This window comes from Anolis sagrei, chromosome 2 (assembly GCF_037176765.1).
Source record: "Anolis sagrei isolate rAnoSag1 chromosome 2, rAnoSag1.mat, whole genome shotgun sequence".
NCBI classification, from domain to species: domain Eukaryota; kingdom Metazoa; phylum Chordata; class Lepidosauria; order Squamata; family Dactyloidae; genus Anolis; species Anolis sagrei.
Genome location: NC_090022.1, coordinates 172272159 through 172293323, shown reverse-complemented (window position 1 = coordinate 172293323; position 21165 = coordinate 172272159). Strand labels below are relative to the sequence as shown.

The 21165-nt window shown below is 44.9% G+C and overlaps 1 protein-coding gene across 1 annotated transcript in view; it reads right to left on the bottom strand.

Annotated features, from left to right (window-relative positions):
- Window positions 1-432: 432 nt before the first annotated feature.
- ANGPTL6 (angiopoietin like 6) overlaps window positions 433-21165 on the bottom strand; it is a 51319-nt gene continuing 30586 nt past the window's right edge. The window contains exons 3-7 of the mRNA XM_067464139.1: window positions 19517-20163; window positions 15820-16009; window positions 8330-8520; window positions 6477-6747; window positions 433-1684 (exon numbers count right to left, since the gene is read on the bottom strand). Coding sequence (XP_067320240.1) covers window positions 1491-1684; window positions 6477-6747; window positions 8330-8520; window positions 15820-16009; window positions 19517-20089 — 1419 coding nt within the window. The 5' untranslated portion in view covers window positions 20090-20163 and the 3' untranslated portion in view covers window positions 433-1490. The remainder of the gene's footprint in view (window positions 1685-6476; window positions 6748-8329; window positions 8521-15819; window positions 16010-19516; window positions 20164-21165) is intronic.

Below are 21165 nucleotides of genomic sequence, written 5' to 3'. Positions count from 1 at the left end.
CTCCTCCATTTATACATGGCTATCATATCTCCTCTCAGCCTTCTCTTTTTCAGTCTAAACATGCCCAGCTCCTTAAGACGCTCCTCATAGGGCTCGTTCTCCAGAACGTTTATCATTTTAGTCACCCTATATGACCATGTTCTAGAGGCATTTTCTCCTGACGTTTCGCCTGCATCTATTAGAGGTAGTGAGGTCTACTAGAACTAGGAAAATGGGTTTATATATCTTCTTTGCCCCACCCTGGTCATTCCACAGATATATAAACCCATTTTCTTAGTTCCAGTAGACCTCACAACCTCTGAGGATGCTTGCCATAGATGCAGGTGAAACGTCAGGAGATAATGCCTCTAGAACATGGCCATATAGCCCGAAAAAACCTACAACAACCCAATAAATAATAATAATAATAATAATAATAATAATAATAATAATAATCTTTATTTATACCCCGCCACTATCTCCCTGATGGGGACTCGGGGCGGCTTACATGAGGCTAAGCCCAAACAACAAATTACAACAGAGTAAAACTGAAAATGCAAACTGAAAACGCAAACAATAAACAACATCATTATAATTACATAAAACGTGGATATATAACAATGTAAAATTACAATAAACAGTCACAGTGACAATGGGCGGGCTACATGTAATGGATTAAAATAAAAACTAATTAAAAACTCCAGGTTTTGTTTTGTTTTTTGTCGTGTCAGGAGCGACTTGCGAAACTGCAAGTCGCTGCTGGTGTGAGAGAATTGGACGTCTGCAAGGACGCTGCCCAGGGGAAGCCCGGATGATTTGATGTTTTTATCATCCTTGTGGGAGGCTTCTCTCATGTCCCCGCATGAGGAGCTGGAGCTGATAGAGGGAGCTCATCCGCCTCTCCCCGGATTCGAACCTGCGACCTGTCGGTCTTCAGTCCTGCCGGCACAGGGGTTTTACCCACTGCGCCACCGGGGGGGGGGGGGGGAGGAGAAACAGGTTATTTGTGGAGGAGGACTCATTATAGCTATTGAACGGGAACATTTCCAACCTGACGTAAGTATTAACATGCTCATCAAATTCCTGGACAGCTAGCTGGCACACCATATTTACAAATGGCAAAACTGCAGATATAATTTGAAACATAGTCAACATGACTTGTGAACCCAACCTTAATCAATCCAACTTTCTCACTGCAAACAAAACATCTCTCTACTTTAAATATTAATTACCTGTTCTATTGCATTTATTCAAAATGCTTCAGGCATTGTTTAAGACTTGTTGCTGCTAATAAAAAAAAACCCTTAAATGCTAGTTTTAAGGAAAGCAATGGATGGCTTTGTGATGTTATTACAAACTTCCATGGGCAATCCACTTGACCATTGATCCAGGCCTAGAGAGGAGACAGTATAAATAGATGGTGTCAGTTTCCAAAATCCAGTGACTCCTGTTTCTAAGTATGCCTGAACTCTTCCCAGCTCTGTATTCCATCTTATCCTGCTAATCGGAAATTAGCCGCTTTGTGTGGACCGGATCATCATTGCGACCTTGCGGAGAGAATAGGCCCCACCACGAAACTCTGCCCAGTAGACTCCATCTTGGTAATGGCTTCGGTAGTGCCCGCCTTTGTACCAGACGCCATTGAGATTGGAATGAGCACACATATTGTACCACCAACCACCCTTCTGATAATGGGCACAATTCCCTGTGGGAAAAGAAGAAGAGAGAGAACCAGTGATCAGTAAACCCTGAATTTAGATACCACAGAAGCTTAGCTCGCGAAGTCGGATCTGGCCGTGGTGGTCCACGCCTTAGTCACCTCCTGTTGGCATAGACACTGAGACACTGGGAAGCCCTGGCCCTTGACCGCTCCAGCTGGAGGTCAGCTGTGACCAGCAGTGCTGCAGTGTTCGAGGAGGCACGAGTGGAGGGTGAAAGAGAGAAACGTGCCAGGAGGAAGGCGCGTCAAGCCAACCCCAACCGGGACCGCCTTCCACCTGGAAACCAATGTCTTCACTGTAGGAGAAGATGCGGGTCAAGGATAGGGCTCCACAGCCACCTACAAACCCACAAAAATAGTCATCAAGGAAGACCATCTTACTCGTCCAACGAGGGATCGCCTAAGTAAGTAAGTAAGTCACCTCCAGATTAGATTACTGTAATGCACTCTACGTGGGGCTGCCCTTGAAGACGGCTCAGAAATTTCATTTGGTACAAAGGGCGGCAGCCAGGTTACTAACTGGAGCGACTTACAGGGAGCGGTCAACCCCCCTGTTTAAGGAGCTCCATTGGCTGCCATTCATTTTCCGGTCCCAATTCAAGGTGCAGGTTCTTACCTACAAAGCCCTGAACGGTTTGGGACCTGCCTACCTGCATGACTGCATTTCTGTTTTCAAACCCACACAATCTCTTCGATCATCTGGAGAGGCCCTGCTCTCGCTCCCGCCCCCTTCGCAGGCGCGATTGGTGGGGACTATGGAGAGGGCCTTCTCTGTGGGGGCCTCCCAACTCTGAAACTCACTCTCCAAGGATATCAGACAAGCCCCCACATTGGCAGTCTTTAGGAGGAGCCTGAAAACGTGGCTGTTCCAGTGTGCCTTCCCTGAATAAGGAAACAATGCCCTGCTCTGGTTAACTCTCTGCAAGTGCCCTCAGAAGCACTTTACTACCTGTTGGGTTGGTCTCCCTACATTATCTTTTAAAACCCTCCTGCTTAGATACATCCTACCTCTGTTCACGCCCAGTGTTTATTTTTTTTAAATTAATTTATTACATCTGGCCCGGCCATAATGTTTTAAATTTTGTGTGTTATTGTTTATATGTAAGTTATATTAATTGTACTGCTTTATTTGCTTGCTGATTTGTTTTTACAGATGTGTTGTTGGGCTCGGCCTCATGTAAGCTGCCCCGAGTCCCCTTGGGGAGATGGTGGCGGAGCATAAATAAAGATTATTATTATTATTATTATTATTATTATTATTATTATTATTAACTACAGTTGATGGTTGCTAATGTTCCACCTGAAGTTCTTCTTAGCTGAATTCCTTTGTAGTGGAAGGCCATTAACAAATACCAGGGCTATAGGCTTATATTTGAGAGGAAACAAAACCACTTCTGAGTATTCCTTGCCTAAGAAAATCCTATCAAATACATCAATAAATCAACAAGTGACTTGAAGACACATACAAACAGATATGGGTATATCTGCACTACAAACAGTGAGATCATCACATCTTCTCCAATCCTGCCATCTGATAATGAAACACAGAACGGCCATACACAGCTATTTGGGTACTTTACAGTAAGTCAGAGGATGTGTCACAGATCCACATGTGGATATTTTTGTTATGTTGAGAGGATTTTGGGCCAAGGACAAGGACTGTTTTAATTTGGAATCTGGGAGATGGGTGATGTTAAGCCAATCACTCTGTTTCAGATTAACCTACCACACAGGGTTGTAATTACTAAGTGGAGAGGAGAGCTGTATGTAGTTTATTTATTTTTATTTATTTATGACATTTATATGCCGCCCTTCTCACCCCGAAGGGGACTCAGAGCTGCTTACAAGGTATATATTACATACAATATATTATATTATTAGCATAGTACAATATCAGCATTAAACATTGCTATATTGCACCATACCACTATATCGTAATATTATTAGTAATATTACATGTAATATAAATATATAATTATAATATCATATTATTATTATTGCATTACATTATGATATTATAAATATTATATGTATCTATATATATAAATCTGTTAAGGGCGTTCAACGGGACAGCAAAATGCGAAAACCCCTGGCCCAAAACACACCAAACTTGACATGCACATACCTCAACCCACAAGGTATGCAGATAGCGATTCAAAATAGTAAACAACAATTCAACAAACCCACAATATCAAAAACAAAGGGAGCATGCGCAGAGGCTCCCCTCGCCGCCCGGCCCTACCCGCCCTGACTCAATTCTTTCCCTCCTCCGCCGCCCCGCCCCTTCCCGCCCTGACTCAATCCTTCCCTCCTCCCACGCCCCCTCCGTGAAGTCCCGCCCCCTTCCTTCGCCCCTCCACCCCTTCCCGCACTTCCGCTCCCTCGTCAGTCAGTCTTGCTCCCAGCACTTCCGGTGGAACTGCCATAACAACCGAGGCCTCGCCGAGCGACGCGGTGGTTGCAGCCTCCTAGGCGGTGGGCCCAATCAAGGAAGAGGAAAAACATCGAAGGAAGGAAGGAAACAGAGAAGGAAACATGGAAGCAAAGAGCGAAGGAAAGAAGGAAAGAGGTAGAGAAGGAAGAAAATAGAGAAAGAGGAAAAGAAGAGGGATGGAAAGAAATGGGTAGAGAAAGAAGGAAAGAGATAAGGAAAGAAAAGGAAGGAAAGAGGAGCAAAGGAAGAAGAGAAAGAAAGAGAAAGAGGGGGGAAGGAAGGACAGACAAAAGGAAGAAGACCAAAGACCAAAGGAAGGAAGGAAGGAAAGAGGCAGAGAAGGAAGATAGAGAAAGGGGAAAAAAAGAAAAAAGGAAGAAGGAAAGAGGAAGAGAAGGAAGGAAAGAGAGAAAGAAAGAAAAGGAAGGAAAGAGGAGCAAAGGAAGAAGAGAAAGAAAAAAGAAAGAGGGGGGAAGGAAGGAAAGACAAAAGGAAGAATGGAAACAAAAACCACAGGAAGGAAGAAAGGAAAGAGGCAGAGAAGGAAGAAAGAGAAAGGGAAGGAAAAGAAAAAAGGAAGAAGGAAAGAGGAAGAGAAGGAAGGAAGGAGAGAAGGAAAGAAGAAAAGGGAATGAGGGAAAGAAGGAGAGAAAGAGGGAGGTAAGGTGGGCCACAGCAACGCGTGGCAGGGAAAGCTAGTATCTATATAAATAAAAATTTAATGTTCGTTTGTGGGATTAACCTAACTCTAAAAACACTGGACGACTTGACACCAAATTTGGACAGCATATACCTAACAACCCAATGTATGTTCTTCAATAAAAAAAATTGATATTTTCATTTGGGAGTTGTAGTTGCTGGAATTTATAGTTCTCCTACAATCAAAGAGCATTCTGAACCCCACCAATGATGGAATTGAACCACACAGGACTCACTTGACCAACAGAAACACTAGAAGGGTTTAGTGGGCATTGACCTTGACTTTGGGAGTTGTAGTTCACCTACATCCAGAGAGCACTGTGGACTCAAACAATGATGGATCTGAACCAAACTTGGCACGAATACCCCATATGTCCAAATGTGAACTCAGATGGAGTTTGGGGAAAATAGGCATGTGCAATCCATGGTTCTAAATGGTTCTAAAGTACTTACAGAATTAAAGTTCTGTTTGTGAAAACTAGGGGGCGCTGGTGCTTTGCTTCTACAGCGTTGCTAAAGTTCTGGTGGTGAAAATTTAAGAACTCTAACAAAACTTTCAAAATTTTATTATTATTTCATTATTTGTGGTTTTTTATGACAGAACCTATTAGGAACTGCCATTTATAATGAAATTTTGAAAGTTGTGTTAGAGTTCTGAAAGTTTCACCACCAGAACTTTAGCAACACTGTAGAAGCAAAGCACCAGCGCCCCCTAGTTTTCACAACCAGAACTTTAGTTTTGTAAGTACTTTAGAACCATTTAGAACCATGGATTGCACATGCCTAGTGCTCACCAATGCTTCCTCTTCACCCTGGAAAGAAGTGACTAGTGGAGTGCTGCAAGGTTCCGTCCTGGGCACAGTACTGGGTGGCCATCTGTCGGGGTGCTTTGAATGCAATTTTCCTGCTTCTTGGCAGGGGGTTGGACTGGATGACCCATGAGGTCTCTTCCAACTCTAGGATTCTATGATTCTATGAGTATAGTGTCTAGATCATGGGAAGTCATGGTGCCCCTCTATTCTGATTCAGTCAGACCTCACCTGGAATACTGTGCCCAATTCTGGGCACCACAATTCAAGAGGGATATTGACAAGTTGAAACGTGTCCAGAGGAGAGCAACTAAAATGATCAAAGGTCTGAAGACTGTGAATCCCTATGAGAAGTGGCTTCACGAGCTAGGGATGTTTAGCCTGCAGAAGAGAAGGTTGAGAGGAAACATGATAGCCATGTATAAATACTGTATGTGAAATGTTGTCATAAGGAAGAGGGAGCAGGCTTGTTTTCTGCTGCCCTGGAAACTAGGACTGGGAGCAATGGGTTCAAATTACAGAAAAGGAGATTCCATCTAACATTAGGAAGAATTTTGAGACCATTACAGCTGTTCAGAAGTGGACCTCTGTCTCAGAATTTGACTGTATACAACCTTGAGTCACTTGCGGGCTGAGAGGGGTGATATATAAATGTAACAAACAAACAAACAAATAAATAAATTGGTGGAAACTCCTTTCTTGGAGGCATTTAAACAGAGCCAAGATGGCCATCAGTAGGGAGCGCTTTGATTGTGCTTTTCCTGCATGGCAGGAGGTTGGAGTAGATGGCCCATGTGGTCTCTTTGAACTCTATTATTCTATGATTCTATCTTACCTGAGTAAGCATCATGGTCCCGGTCCAGTGTGCTAAACTGTCGGCCATTGTGCCAAGAGAGGGAGTCGCCAGCAGTGCCACGGTAGCGCCCTAGCCGCAACCGATAAAAATCGCTCTCAGGCTCCAAGGCAAAGGTGTCATATTCAGCATGGGCCTGCCGCCCGCTCCAGTCTTCCATCCATATCCGTAGCAGGTAGGTGCCCTGGCGGGTGAGCCAGTAGATAGAGTCCAGACCCAGCCAGTGTTCTCCTTCCAGGTTCCCAAAACCATTCTGGGAAGACATAGCAGGCAAGAGGTTTACTAAAATGGAACTAGGACGACAAACATGGCCTTATGGGTGTGATTAAACTATAATATACATCAGACTCCTAGTGAAGGAGTGTGGCATTTGTATTTTAATAACATGGTGGAATGGAGAGGATTCACATATCCCACATTCCTGCTCTACATTCATAGCTGAACAGAGCATGGAATCTGGCTGTGCAACTGGTAGAGCTATTATGGAATAATTTCACAGCTGAAAATCATTACAGCGCATTTGTGTGTACACAAATATATACCATATATGTTCACATCACCCCATTCCAGCCCATGAGCTCCCAGGTCCGCCAGAATTACCACACCAAGAGAGAAGCTGGAGTGAACCGTATGGTCAACCAGTTCCTCCATGCTGGCTACAAATACCTCTCTTTGGCCTTTTACTTTCTCATGGAATTACCCTATATATAGGCATGTATAAGTATAGAAATTGCAGTCAAAAATTAAACTTGGATCCATTTAGCTGGGGGGTCAATGTGAATATTGTACATGAACTCTTATTTGAAAAGGAATCATGCCTTTCTCTGAGTAGAGTGTGTGTTATTGTCTATTTATGAGTTATATTAACTGTATTGTTTATTTTTATTTATTGCTTGTTGTTTTGATGTGTTGCTGGACTTGGCCCCATGTAAGCCTCTCCGAGTCCCTTGGGGAGATGGTGGCGGGGTATAAATAAAGTTTATTTATTTATTTATTAGTAGTAGTAGTAGTAGTAGTAGAGTGAGTACTACTACTACTACTACTAGAGTGAGCAAAAGGCGAGAACTTAAGTCTGTCCCAGGAGAATTTAAAAGAAGCACCAGTCCTGCCAACTCGTGCCGCTGTGCATTGCTTCTGGACTTTTTGAATGCCTAGGTAGGGAAATGATGCACTGGCCTGCCCACCCCTGAGGTGGCATCCATGGGTCATATCAAAATCCATATTTTGACCCCAAAATTTGCCCTCAACTCATACAGCAGGTAGGAGCCCCCGCTGGCAAGGTGGGTTAAACCCCTGTGCCGGCAGGACTGAAGGCCAACAGGTCGCAGGTTCGAATCCAGGGAGAGTGCAGATGAGCTCCCTATATCAGCTCCAGCTCCTCATGCGAGGACATGAGAGAAGCCTCCCACAAGGAGGATAAAACATCAAAAACATCCAGCCATCCCCTGGGCAATATCCTTGCAGATGGCCAATTCTCTCACAACAGAAGCGACTTGCAGTTTCTCAAGCCGCTCCTGACACGACAAAAAAAATATACAGCAGGTCAAACTTATACATAAGTTCCTATAGTAATCTGCATCTATATTGACCTCTCACTTGGACGGATTCGGTGAGCTCACTCTATGCTGTGATCCTTCTATCTGCTGGTGTTACTTATGACAAACACATTGAAGGAAGACTCCCAGAAAAAAGATATACACGCGGAAAATGATTTCTAGCATTATGACACCGAGGTCTAGTTCTCAGCCCAACCACACAACCCCAGGCAGTATCCCAGAGACCTGCCAGCCCAATCTTGTCCTTTCAAACAGCAGCTTGTCACATCCTGCTCACACCTTGTAGTGCTGCCAGGTGACAAAGAAGTTGACCGACCCATCCTGCCGCCGCTGGAGGACAGTCCAACCTCCTCCATCATACTCCTGATCACACCAAGCCTGGATGATGCCCCGGGCACCTGTAGGTTGCAGCATGGTGATGCCACTGGCCTGTCCATCCCGTTGAGCAGCTTGACAGTCCTGCCAGGGTCCTGGGGCCAAGAGGAGAAAACAAGAGTTATTATGCATTGAACAATGCAAGTATATGGCTAAGAAAAGGATAGCCCTCCAGATGTTGTTGGATTATAATTCCCATTGGCCTCAGCCAGCACAATCGCCACAAAAGATGAAGGCAATTACAGTCCAAACACATTCCCCAGTCCTGTGTCAGTGTCAGGTTTTCCATTGGGGGGTGGGGGGCAGTCATAAACTCAACGATGGGTCTCTTAACATCTGTTAAGGCATTCCTCAATAGGTTTCCCTTAAAGCGCAGCTTATTAGGCTTCTGCAATTCGACTAGAGGGCAATCCATTTTTGGTATCCAAATTTCATTGTGTAGCCAGATCTGTTTTCGGGAGCCTCCAGAAAATCAGCTATAAGAATGGGGTTGAACCAAAAAACTCCTTTATGGCTGTGCCCATTGGAAACAGTACTGAGACCAACTACTCACGTAGAATCAGTCATCATGGATAATGGCTCTAAATAATGAGTTGGCTAAAATCGGCCTGCCTTTGCAATTTCTGAACCATCTAGGTCCTAAGGCAAAACAAGTGGTCATGTAACGCACTCGAAAGATCTATGCTCAACTGGAAGAAGAACTGTATTTTTCTACCCCGCCTCCATCTCCCCGAAGGGACTCGGGGCGGCTTACATGAGGCCCAAGCCCAAGGCAGAATACAATTAAAAACAAAGCAAAACAATTTAGACAGCATAAAACAACGTTCGGCCAGTTTTCAATCTCTCCTTTTTGGGCAAAGTCTTGGAACGTGTGGTTGCCTTGCAGCTCCAGGGATTCTTGGATGAAACTGATTATCTGGATCCGTCACAGTCCGGTTTCAGACTGGGACATGGAACTGAGACAGCCATGGTCGCCTTAGTGGATGATCTCCGCAGAAAGCTCGACAGGGGGAGTGGGTCCTTGTTGGTTCTCCTGGACCTCTCGATACCGTAGACCATGGTATCCTTCTGGGGCGCCTTGTGAGGATGGGTCTTGGAGGGAGTGTTCTGCAGTGGCTCCAGTCCTTCCTGGAGGGTCGTACCCAGAAGGTGTTGCTGGGGGACTCCTGCTCGGCTCCACAGCCATTGTCCTGTGGGGTCCCGCAGGGCTCAGTATTGTCCCCCATGTTGTTTAACATCTACATGAAGCCGCTGGGTGAGATCATCCGGAGTTTTGGAGTTCGGTGCCATCTGTACGCAGATGATGTCCAACTCTATCACTCCCTTCCACCTGATGTTGTGCCTCTTCTTGTAGTCTGTCTGCACGATCTTCTTGCAGCAGCTGAGGATGTGCTATTGTTTCATCTGCTTCCTTGCAGAGTCTACATTTTGGATCTATCGTCGCCTTTTCAATTCTGGCTTTGATGGCATTGGTTCAAATGGCTTGTTCTTGGGCTGTCAGAACCAGGCCCTCCGTCTCCTTTTTCAGAGTTCCATTTGTGAGCCACAGGCATGTTTTTTCTTTGTCAATTTGGCTCTCAATTTTTCCCAGGAACTGTTCATGGAGAGACTTCTTTCGCCAGTTTATTATTATTATTATTATTATTATTATTATTATTTACTAATTTTTTATTTGGTATAAAGAAAGATGTATAGGTATATGTTGTTGTTGTTGTTATTATTATTATGTAGAATCAGGAACTTATAGAGAGTATTTTATTAAAGAAAAAGAGCAGTGGAAATTCAAAGGGAGAAAGGAGTTAGGAATAAATTACTGCTTTTGCTTCTATCAATGACATGTGGATAGGGTTTTCAACTAGAAAATCAGATAGAACATTTTGAGAAGGGTACCAAAGGCCAAATCTCCAGACTATGTACTGTATATACTCGAGTATAAGCCTAGTTTTTCATCCCCTTTTTTAGGCTGAGAAATCTCCCATTGTCTTATACTTGAGTCAGTATTATTTACTATTTTACTCTGTTATTAGTATTATTTTTATTACATTTACTAGCTGTCCCCTGCCACGCGTTGCTATGGCCCACATGGGGGTTATGTGTGGGAGGTTTGGCCCAATTTTATTGTTGGTGGACTTCAGAATGCTCTGTGATTGTAGGCGAACTATAAATCCCAGGAACTACAATTACCAAATGTCAAGATTCTATTTTCCCCAAACTCCACCAGTGTTCACATTTGGGCATATTGAGTATTTGTGTAGCGTTTGGTCCAAATCCATCATTTTTTGAGTCTACACTGATCTCTGGATGTAGGTGAACTACAACTCCAAAACCAAAGGACACTGCCCACCAAACCCAGTATTTTGTGTTGGTCATGGGAGAACTGTGTGCCAAGTTTGGTTCAATTCCATTGTTGATGGAGTTCAGAATGCTCTTTGATTGTAGGTGAACTATAAATCCCAACAACTACAACTCCCAAATGACATAATCATAATTTTTGAGTGATGGTCACTCCTTGTGTTGTCAGATGTGTTGTTGCCAAATTTGTTTCGTTCATTGGTTCTTTTTTTTTTAAGGTACTCATTATGCACAGAGCATTTTTATATATATAGATTATTTTACTCTATTTATTATTATTATTATTATTATTACATTTATTATTTTACTCTTTATTGTTATTATAACATTTATTATTTTACTCTATTTGTTATTGTTGTTATTACATTTATTATTTTACTCTTTATTGTTATTACAACATTTATTATTTTACTCTATTTATTATTGTTATTATTACATTTATTATTTTCCTCTCTTATTACTGTTATTACATTTCCATTATTTTACTCTATTATTTTTTATTACATTTATTATTTTACTCCCTTTATTATTATTGGAAGGATATGTAAGCAGCACATTTACATTGAAGAAGGTTAGAATACTGGTTTAATCAGAGATAGACAGCTTTATCTTAAATTACAATTTTATGTAAATATTTTTGAATATTTACTCTACTGATGCCTCAATTAATGTAATTTTATTGGTATCTATTTCTATTTTGAAACTTACCAGTAGCTGCTGCATTTCTCGCCCTCGGCTTATACTCGAGTCAATACATTTTCCCAGTTTAGGTGCCTCGGCTTATATTTGGGTCGGCTTATACTCGAGTATATACGGTAAATATATTTTAGAATATAACTCAGAAGACAATCGAATAAAAACTGTGATTATTTTGTGGGCCAAGGATTTAGGGAGAAATGATGATTTGGAGCATTGGGAACATCTCTGGAAAAGGGGATTACATTTTTAATGGTAGGTAGTAGTCCCCTGACATTAAGTCCAGTCATGTCTGACTCTGGGGGTTGGTGCTCATCTCCATTTCTAAGCCGAAGAGCCGGCGTTGTCCGTAGACACCTCCAAGGTCATGTGGCCGGCATGACTGCATGGAGCGCCCTTACCTTCCCGCCGGAGTGGTACCTATTGATCTACTCACATTTGCATGTTTTCGAACTGCTAGGTTGGCAGAAGCTAGGGCTGACAGCGGAAGCTCACACCGCTCCCCAGAATCGAACCTGCGACCTTTCGGTCAACAAACTCAGCACTTTAACCCACTGCGCCACCGGGGGCACCTCATTTTCAATAGCTGATTCAATTAGAGATTGTATTTCCTAGAATCCTTCAGTCCAAAAAATATTCAAATTCCTTTCTGAATCCAGGAAAGGAGGACTGAGCTGTTTCTTCTCCAACAAGACCTCATATGTTTGAGAGGAGTTGCATTTTTTGCTTTATGGTCCTCCTTTGCTACAAAACACTGTCAGTAAATCACAAGCATTCCTCCAACAGCTGGCTGTTTCATGTTTAGCCAAAAACTCGGATGCACCAGGTCAGAGAGCAGGATAACGTGGCAGAATAATGGGAGAGAAAAGGAAAGGAAAGGATCATGTGGTTATGTTTGTGAAGACTGGGCTTGTGTTTATTTGGCTCTGGGCTACAGCTGGTTCAAAGGAGAAGCAGGAGGCCCCCAGGGCAAATCTGGGAGAAGGAGCAATATTTATTTATCTATTATTTAAACTTATATGCCACCACTCCCCTGGGGCTCGGAGCGGCTTACAAGGATGGCTAAAATCTAACACAATTTAAAAGCAATTTAAAACAATTTAAAAACAGTAATATCAAACATTAAAAGCCTGTCGAAACATGCCCTGCGGAAAGCTGGTAAGTCCCGCAAGGCACGGACTTCAGGTGGCAGAGTATTCCAGAGTGATGGTGCCACTGCTGTGAAGGCTCTGCATCTGGTTGCTGTTAGACGCAAGGTCTTGACACTGGGGGCTTCCAATAGATCTTGGTCCTCAGAATGGAGGGATCTCTGGGGTTGGTAGGGGGTGAGGCGGTCCCTCAGGTACATTGGCCCCAGACCATGCAAGGCCTTAAAGGTGAGTACCATCACTTTGAAAGTGATCCGGTGCTCAATTGGTAACCAATGCAGCTGTAGTAAGATTGGTGTTATGTGGCATCTCATCGGAATTCCCGCAAGAAGCCGAGCAGCTGCATTTTGTACCAACTTGAGCTTCCGGATCACCGACAGAGGAAGGCCAATGTAGAGGGCGTTACAGTAGTCCAGTCTTGAGATGACCGTAGCCTGGATCACCGTAGCTAGGTCGTCCCTGGACAGGTAGGGGGCCAGCCGTCTAGCCTGCCGCAGATGAAAAAAAGCAGTTCTGCTAACGGTGGAGACCTGGGCCTCCATTGTCAGCAGATGGTCCAAGAGGACTCCCAGACTCTTTACCAATGATGACGGGCGTAGTGCCTCGCCATCCAGGGTAGGCAGCTGGATATCCCCACTGCCCGGTCGACCCAGCCATAGGATCTCTGACTTTGCTGGATTCACCCTCAACCTGCTGGCACGCAGCCATCCAGTAACGGCCTCGAGGCACTGATAGAAACAATCGGGTACAGAGTCCGGTCAGCCTTCCATCTTCAGCACAAGCTGAGTGTCATCGGCATACTGATAACACTCAAGCCCAAAACCTCGAACCAGCTGAGCAAGTGGTCGCATAAAGATGTTAAACAACAGAGGGGAGAGAATGGCCCCCTGAGGAACCCCACAAGATAGAGGGGACCTCTCAGAGACCAGGCCTCCCCTCTCCACTCGCTGTCCACGGTTGTGAAGAAAGGAGGACATATCATTATGTGGTAGAAAATATGAATGTAACATGCTCTCTACTTTCACTGGGTTTAGGGGCACAGGATCTCCATAAAGGTGAGGAAACCACAAATAAGAAACCTGAGAGAACATTTTCATAGGAATCTTTTAGGTCCTCCAGTGCAACTCTATAGTCAGCATCTGCAGGAATCAGGCTACAGAATCCCACAAATGCCTAGAAAAGGGTTCTGTCTACTTACTTACTTAGGCGATCCCTCATTATCCGAGTAGGATAATCCTCCAGGGTGGGTCCGTAGGTGACTGTGGAGCCCTATTCTTGATCTGCATGGTCTCCTGCAGTGAGGGCATCGGTTTCCAGGTGGAAGGTGGTCCCGGTCGGCATTGGCTTGACACGCCTTCCTCTTGGCACGTTTCTCTCTTTCGCCCTCCATTCGTGCCTCTTCAAGTTCTGCAGCACTGCTGGTCACAGCTGACCTCCAGCTGGAGCGCTCAAGGGCCAGGGCTTCCCAGTTCTCAGTGTCTATGCCAGAGTTTTTAAGGTTGGCTTTGAGCCCATCTTTAAATCTCTTTTCCTGCCCTCCAACATTATGTTTTCCGTTCTTAAGTTCTGAGTAGAGCAACAGCTATGGGAGACGGTGTTTGGGCATCCGGACAACGTGGCCAGTCCAGCGGAGTTGATGGAGGAGGACCATCACTTCAATGCAGGTGGTCTTTGCTTCTTCCAGCACGCTGACATTTGTCCACTTGTCTTCCCAAGAAATTTACAGGATTTTCCGGAGGTAGCGTTCCGGAGGTAGCGTTCCAGGAGTTGCATGTGACGTCTGTAGACAGTCCACATTTCACAGGCATATAACAGGGTTGGGAGGACAATAGCTTCATAAACAAGCACCTTGGTATCCCTACGGATATCCCGGTCCTCAAACACTCTCTGCTTCATTCGAAAAAATGCTGCACCTGCAGAGCTCAGGCGGTGTTGTACTCCAGTGTCAATGTTGACTTTGGTGGAGAGGTGGCTGCCAAGGTAGCGGAAATGGTCAACATTTTCTAATGTTACACCATTAAGCTGTATCTCTGGCATTGGAGAGGGATTGGCCGGTGACTGCTGGAACAGCACCTTGGTTTTCTCGATGTGTTTAGAGTGACTTGTAGATCTTCTTCTGAATGCGCACAGATGACATTGTCATCATGCGCACAGGTTCTGTCTAGGAATCTCTCAATCCTCCAATAGAACTCTATGATGAAATTTGACCACAGAATCATACTGGAGGACTTAGACTTTCCTAGAGAGAACATATTATTCAAGTCCATTAATAATCAGCTTTCCAAATGTGAACCCCAACAATGTGGAGGTCTGACTGTGTAACCTCTCTCATTTACCAAAGGATAACATACACATTGTTTTCTTTGGTCAAGGATATTAGACCGTTCTAATATTCATTGATAGACCGATGGTTAGGCAGAGCCTGGAGAAGTTACTTTTTGATAGAGGGCTTGAGGGTTTTATTTATTTATTTAATATTTATTATTATTATTATTATTATATTTATTATTTACTATATTTGTATACTCAGGATGGTTTACAGAGGCAGCAATTCAATGCCCACAACACCCAGGCATGTAGCCGGGGGGGGGGGGGGGGCTTGAGGGGCTTCAGCCCCCCCCCCCCCCCGAAATTCTCATGGTGGTTCGCGAAAAGGTCTTACTGGTGCATTATTTAAACTGTTATGTTTATTCATATCATGATCTGATCACCATACTCAATATATCCCATATGCATGGGGGTATTGGGGTAATGATACAAAAGGTTTGCTAGGCTAGACCCTCTTTCACTCAGACTCAGCCCCCCCAGAAACTCAGCCCCCCCCAAAAAAACCCTGAAAAAAATTCAGCCCCCCCCCCCCCCGAAACGAAATCCTGGCTACGGCCCTGACAACACCATAAAACATTTAAAAACATAAACATAATATAAACACATAAAAATAATAAAACATAGATCATTTACATCTCCTAGTTAAAAACTTTGTCCAGTCTCGTCATCCAGTAGTCCCAATTTCCTATGTCTGTTACACTGCATAGCATAAAAAAGTAAAATTCCCAAGCTCCGTGTGTTTTTTTTAATGGAGGATCATTCCATTCATCATTTTCAGAAAGAGTGCTTTATGCTTAACTTCAGTTACCCCTGACCCGCTCCATCTCCCTGATCGTCCAAACATCTCCCTTGGCAGTTGTGTCCTCTCACCTGTGGATTTGGTGGGCCCAACAGTTGGGGGCAGCACAGTGCCATCCAGTGCAACCAAAGCCTTGTTTGCTGGCCAGGGTTGGGCTGCTGCAGTCTGGTCCCTTTGGATATCATTGATGGCATCAAAATGGACTCTGCTCTCGTTGGCAAGACTTATGGGATTGTGAGGCACGACTGGCACCAGAGGTGGCTGTGGAAAGAGAAGAGACAGCTTAGCTCGCAGCCACAGTGCATGTCATAGAATCATAGAATCTTAGAATCAAAGAGTTGGAAGAGACCTCATGGACCATCCAGTCCAACCCCCTGCCAAGAAGCAGGAATATTGCATTCAAATCACCCCTGACAGATGGCCATTCAGCCTCTGTTTCAAAGCTTCCAAAAAAGGAGCCTCCACCACACTCCGGGGCAGAGAGTTCCACTGCTGAACGGCTCTCACAGTCAGGAAGTTCTTCCCCATGTTCAGATGGAATCTCCTCACTTGTAGTTTGAAGCCATTATTCCGCATCCTAGTCTCCAAGGAAGCAGAAAACAAGCTTGCTCCCTCCTCCCTGTGGCTTCCTCTCACATATTTATACATAACTATCATATCTCCTCTCAGCCTTCTCTTCTTCAGGCTAAACATGCCCAGCTCCTTAAGCCACTCCTCATAGGGCTTGTTCTCCAGACCCTTGATCATTTTAGTCACCCTCCTCTGGACACATTCCAGCTTGTCAATATCATTTTAGTGTGGTCTAACCAAAGCGGAATAGAGGGGTAGCATTACTTCCCTAGATCTAGACACTATGCTCCTGTTGATGCAGGCCAAAATCCCATTGGCTTTTTTTGCCGCCACATCACATTGTTGGTTCATGTTTAACTTGTTGTCCACGAGAACTCCAAGATCTTTTTCACACGTACTACTCTCAAGCCAGGGATTGTCCCCCATTCTGTATCTTTGCATTTCGTTTTTTCTGCCAAAGTGGAGTATCTTGCATTTGTCACTGTTGAACTTCATTTTGTTAGCTTTGGCCTATCTCTCCAATCTGTCAAGATTGTTTTGAATCCTGCTCCTGTCCTCTGGAGTATTGGCTATCCCTCCCAATTTGGTGTCGTCTGCAAACTTAATGATCCTGCCTTCTAGCCCTTCATCTAAGTCATTAATAAAGATGTTGAACAGGACCGGGCCCAGGACGGGACCCTGCTTGTGGCACTCCCTCCACTTGTCACTTCTCCTCAATGCTTCCTCTTCATCCTGGAAAAAAGTGATGAGCGGAGTGCCACAAGCAGGGCTCTGTCCTGGGCCCGGTCCTGTTCAACATCTTTATAAATGACTTAGATGAAGGGCTAGAAGGCAGAATCATCAAGTTTGCAGACGACACCAAATTGGGAGGGATAGCCAATACTCCAGAGGACAGGAGCAGCATGTATATGGTTCCGGCCCAGCTTATTTGTCGGAACGTATCTCCCTCTACGTTCCACCTTGCAACCTAAGATCATCTGGGGAGGCCCTGCTCTCGGTCCCACCAGCTTCGCAGACGTGTTTGGCAGAGATGAGGGACAGGGCCTTCTCAGTAGTGACACCCCCCCACCCCCGTCTGTGGAACTCGCTCCCCAGTGAGATTAGGTTGGCTTCATCCCTCCTTTCTTTTAGGAAAAAACTTAAATCATGGTTCTGGGACCAGGTGTTTGGACAGCAGGCATGGCAGCACTTTGGAGGTTGAACTGGACTGAAATGACTATATGGCTGATAATAATGGGACTGTGGCGCAGCTGCTAAGTGTCAGCTGCATTAAGATCACTTCTGACCAAAAGATTATGAGTTCAAAGCCAGACCGGGTCGGAGTGAGCTTCCGACCAATTGTGTAGCTTCTTTTGCAACCCGAAAGACAGTTGCATCTGTCAAGTAGGAAAATTAGGTACCACCTATGTGTGGGGAGGCTAATTTAACTAATTTACGAGGCCATAAAAAAAAGACTCCAGTAAAGCATGCAGGAAATGCGGAAGTACTTCATCAGTGTCTTTGCCTGTAATTTGAAGCCATTGCTCCATATAAGTTTCCGGAGCAGAAGAAAACAAGATGGCTGCATCTTCAATATGCTTCCAGGTATTTAAACATGAAATTCGTTTTGTTAATTTTGGCTTAGCTTTCTAATCTCTTAAGGTCGTTTTGGATTCTGATCCTGTCCTCTGGAGTGTTTGCAATCTCCCGCAATTTGGTGTCACCTGCAAATTTGATAAGCATGCCTCTTATATATTTTAATCCAAGTCATTAATACTGATAGTGAACAGCACTGGGCCTAAGATAAAACCTTAAGGTGCCCCACTAACTACTTCTTTCCAGGAGAAAGAAGAACCATTGGTGAGTATACTTTGGGTTCGACCAGTCAGCCAATTCACAATCCATCTGGGTAGATGCGGGGAATGCCGTGGATGTAGCGTACCTGGATTTCAGTAAGGCCTTCGACAAGGTCCCCCATGACCTTCTGGTAAACAAACTAGTCCAATGCGGGCTAGGCAAAACTACGGTGAGGTGGATCTGTAATTGGCTAAATGGATGAACCCAGAGGGTGATTCTCCCCAATGCTTCCTCTTCATCCTGGAAAGAAGTGAGGAGCGGAGTGCCACAAGCAGGGTCCCGTCCCGGGCCCAGTCCTGTTCAACATCTTTATTAATGACTTAGATGAAGGGCTAGAAGGCATGATCATCAAGTTTGCAGACGACACCAAATTGGGAGGGATAGCCAATACTCCGTAAGACAGGAGCAGAATTCAAAACGATCTTGACAGATTAGAGAGATGGGCCAAAACTAACAAAATGAAGTTCAACAGGGACAAATGCAAGATACTCCACTTAGACAGAAAATATGAAATGCAAAGATATAGAATGGGGGGCTCCTGGCTCGAGAGGAGTACGTGTGAAAAAGATCTTGGGGTCCTCATAGACAAGTTAAACATGAGCCAACAATGGGATTTTGGCCTGCATCAATAGGAGCATAGTGTCTAGATCTAGGGAAGTAATGCTACCCATGCTCTATTCTGCCTTGGTTAGACCACACCTGGAATATTGTGTCCAATTCTGGGCACCACAATTCAAGAGAGATATTGACAAGCTGGAATGTGTCCAGAGGAGGGCGAGTAAAATAATCAAAGGTCTGGAGAACAAGCCATATGAGGAGCGGCTTAAGGAGCTGGGCATGTTTAGCCTGAAGAAGAGAAGGCTGAGAGGGGATATGATAGCCATGTATAAATATGTGAGAGGAAGCCACAGGGAGGAGGGAGCAAGCTTGTTTTCTGCTTCCCTGGAGACTAGGACGTGGAACAATGGCTTCAAACTACAAGAGAGGAGATTCCATCTGAACATGAGGAAGAACTTCCTGACTGTGAGAGCCGTTCAGCAGTGGAACTCTCTGCCCCGGAGTGTGGTGGAGGCTCCTTCTTTGGAAGCTTTTAAGCAGAGGCTGGATGGCCATTTGTCAGGGATGATTTGAATGCAATATTCCTGCTTCTTGGCAGGGAGTTGGACTGGATGGTCCATGAGGTCTCTTCCAACTCTATGATTCTATGATCTAATAATAGCATCGTCTAACCTGCAATTGATTAGCTTCTTTGCAGAGATATCACAGGAGACCTTGTCAAAATCCTTACTGAAATCAAGATACACTACATCTACAGCATTCCCTTCATCTATCAAGCTTGCTCCACTTCCTCCTGGCTAGTACCTGCGGGCGCATCTTGCTGCCTGCTCCTTGCTGGCATTCCCTTTCCAAGCGGCTGATGAGGGCACTCTGGTTGTTGACGAGGGCAGCCAGGGCTTGGTACTTGCCCTCCAGATGGCGATAATTGGTGGCCACCCTCAGGGCCTCAGCAGAAGCATTGGCCACCCTCCCTTCCAGGTGGGACGTTGGCACGGGCCGCTCACGTCGTTGGAGAATCTCGTGGAGCATCTGTGTGTAGAGCTGAGTGACACGGGCATTGACGTTGCGGCTTTCCTTGCGCAGTGCCTTGACTTCGCTCACCACTGCCCCGTCCACTGCCACCAACCGCCGGAGCTCCTCCATTTGTGCCTGCTGGCGGCTCAACTGGTAGCGCAGCTCCTCCACCTCGCTGCGATTTGGGCCTGGAGGATCTGGGGGAGGTCGAACGCTGCTCCAGCAAACAGCCCCCGTGAACTTCTGTTGAGGCAAAATGAAGGTGTAGGTGCACCTTGGGCCGGTGAGTGGTTCAGGGCCTGGCCAAACTGGCCTGGCCAAGTCCAGCACCAGCACCACCACTATCAAGTACTGAAATGCCATGTGGACAGAAGAGTCAGCAGCTAACAGCAAAATGGATCAGGAACAAGGTGTTCTCTTGTCTCTCCACAGACAACCTACAAAATAAAACAGAGTTTTAGACCTGATACTGTCGTTGCTGTTATTCTTGTGTGTCTTTGGGGACTCAGGGTGGATTACAATGTACACATACATGGCAAACATTCAATGCCATAGACACACAACACATATAGACAGACAGTCACGGGCTATTTAACATTCCAGTTTTCTGGCCACCAGGAGAGCTGTCGCTTCACCGTCCATCTACAACACCGATGAAGTACTTTCTGCATTCCCCGCATGCTTTTGCTGGAGATTTTTTACGGCCTCGTAAATTAGTTAAATTAGCCTCCCCACACATAGGTGGTACCTAATTTTCCTACTTGACAGATGCAACTGTCTTTCGGGTTGCAAAGCTCAACAACAAGCTACACAATTGGCCGGAAGCTCAGTCCTGGTGTTAGCCCCAGTTTCTGCCAACCTAGCAGTTTGTAAACATGGAAATTTGAGTATTTATTTATTTACTGTATTTGTATACCGCCTTTCTCAGCCAATTGGCAACTCAAAGCGGTTTTCAACAAATCAGTATACATAAAACATAATATAGATAAAAAAACATTAAACAGTATAAGACATCACAAAAGCAATAAAAACAACATCATCAGCGTCTCATTATTCTCAAGCATTGTCAAATTCCATTGTCAGGTCATTCGATTTCCTATATTAGCTACTCTGTATTTTTTTTTAAAACTCTTGCTCGAATAGCCACGTTTTAACTTGCCTCCAAAACGTCAAAAGGGAGGGAGCAGATCTGATCTCCCTAGGGAGGGCGTTCCATAGCCGAGGGGCCACCACTGAGAAGGCCCCGTCTCTCGTCCCCGCCAAGTAGACGAATAGGTACCGCTCCAGTGGGAAGTTAGCAGCGCTCCATGCAGCCACACGACCTTGGAGATGTCTATGGGCAATGCTGACTCTGGCTTAGAAATGGAGATGATTACCATCCCCTAGAGTCGGACATGACTAGACTTCATGTCGAGGGAAAACCTTTACCTTAACCCTGC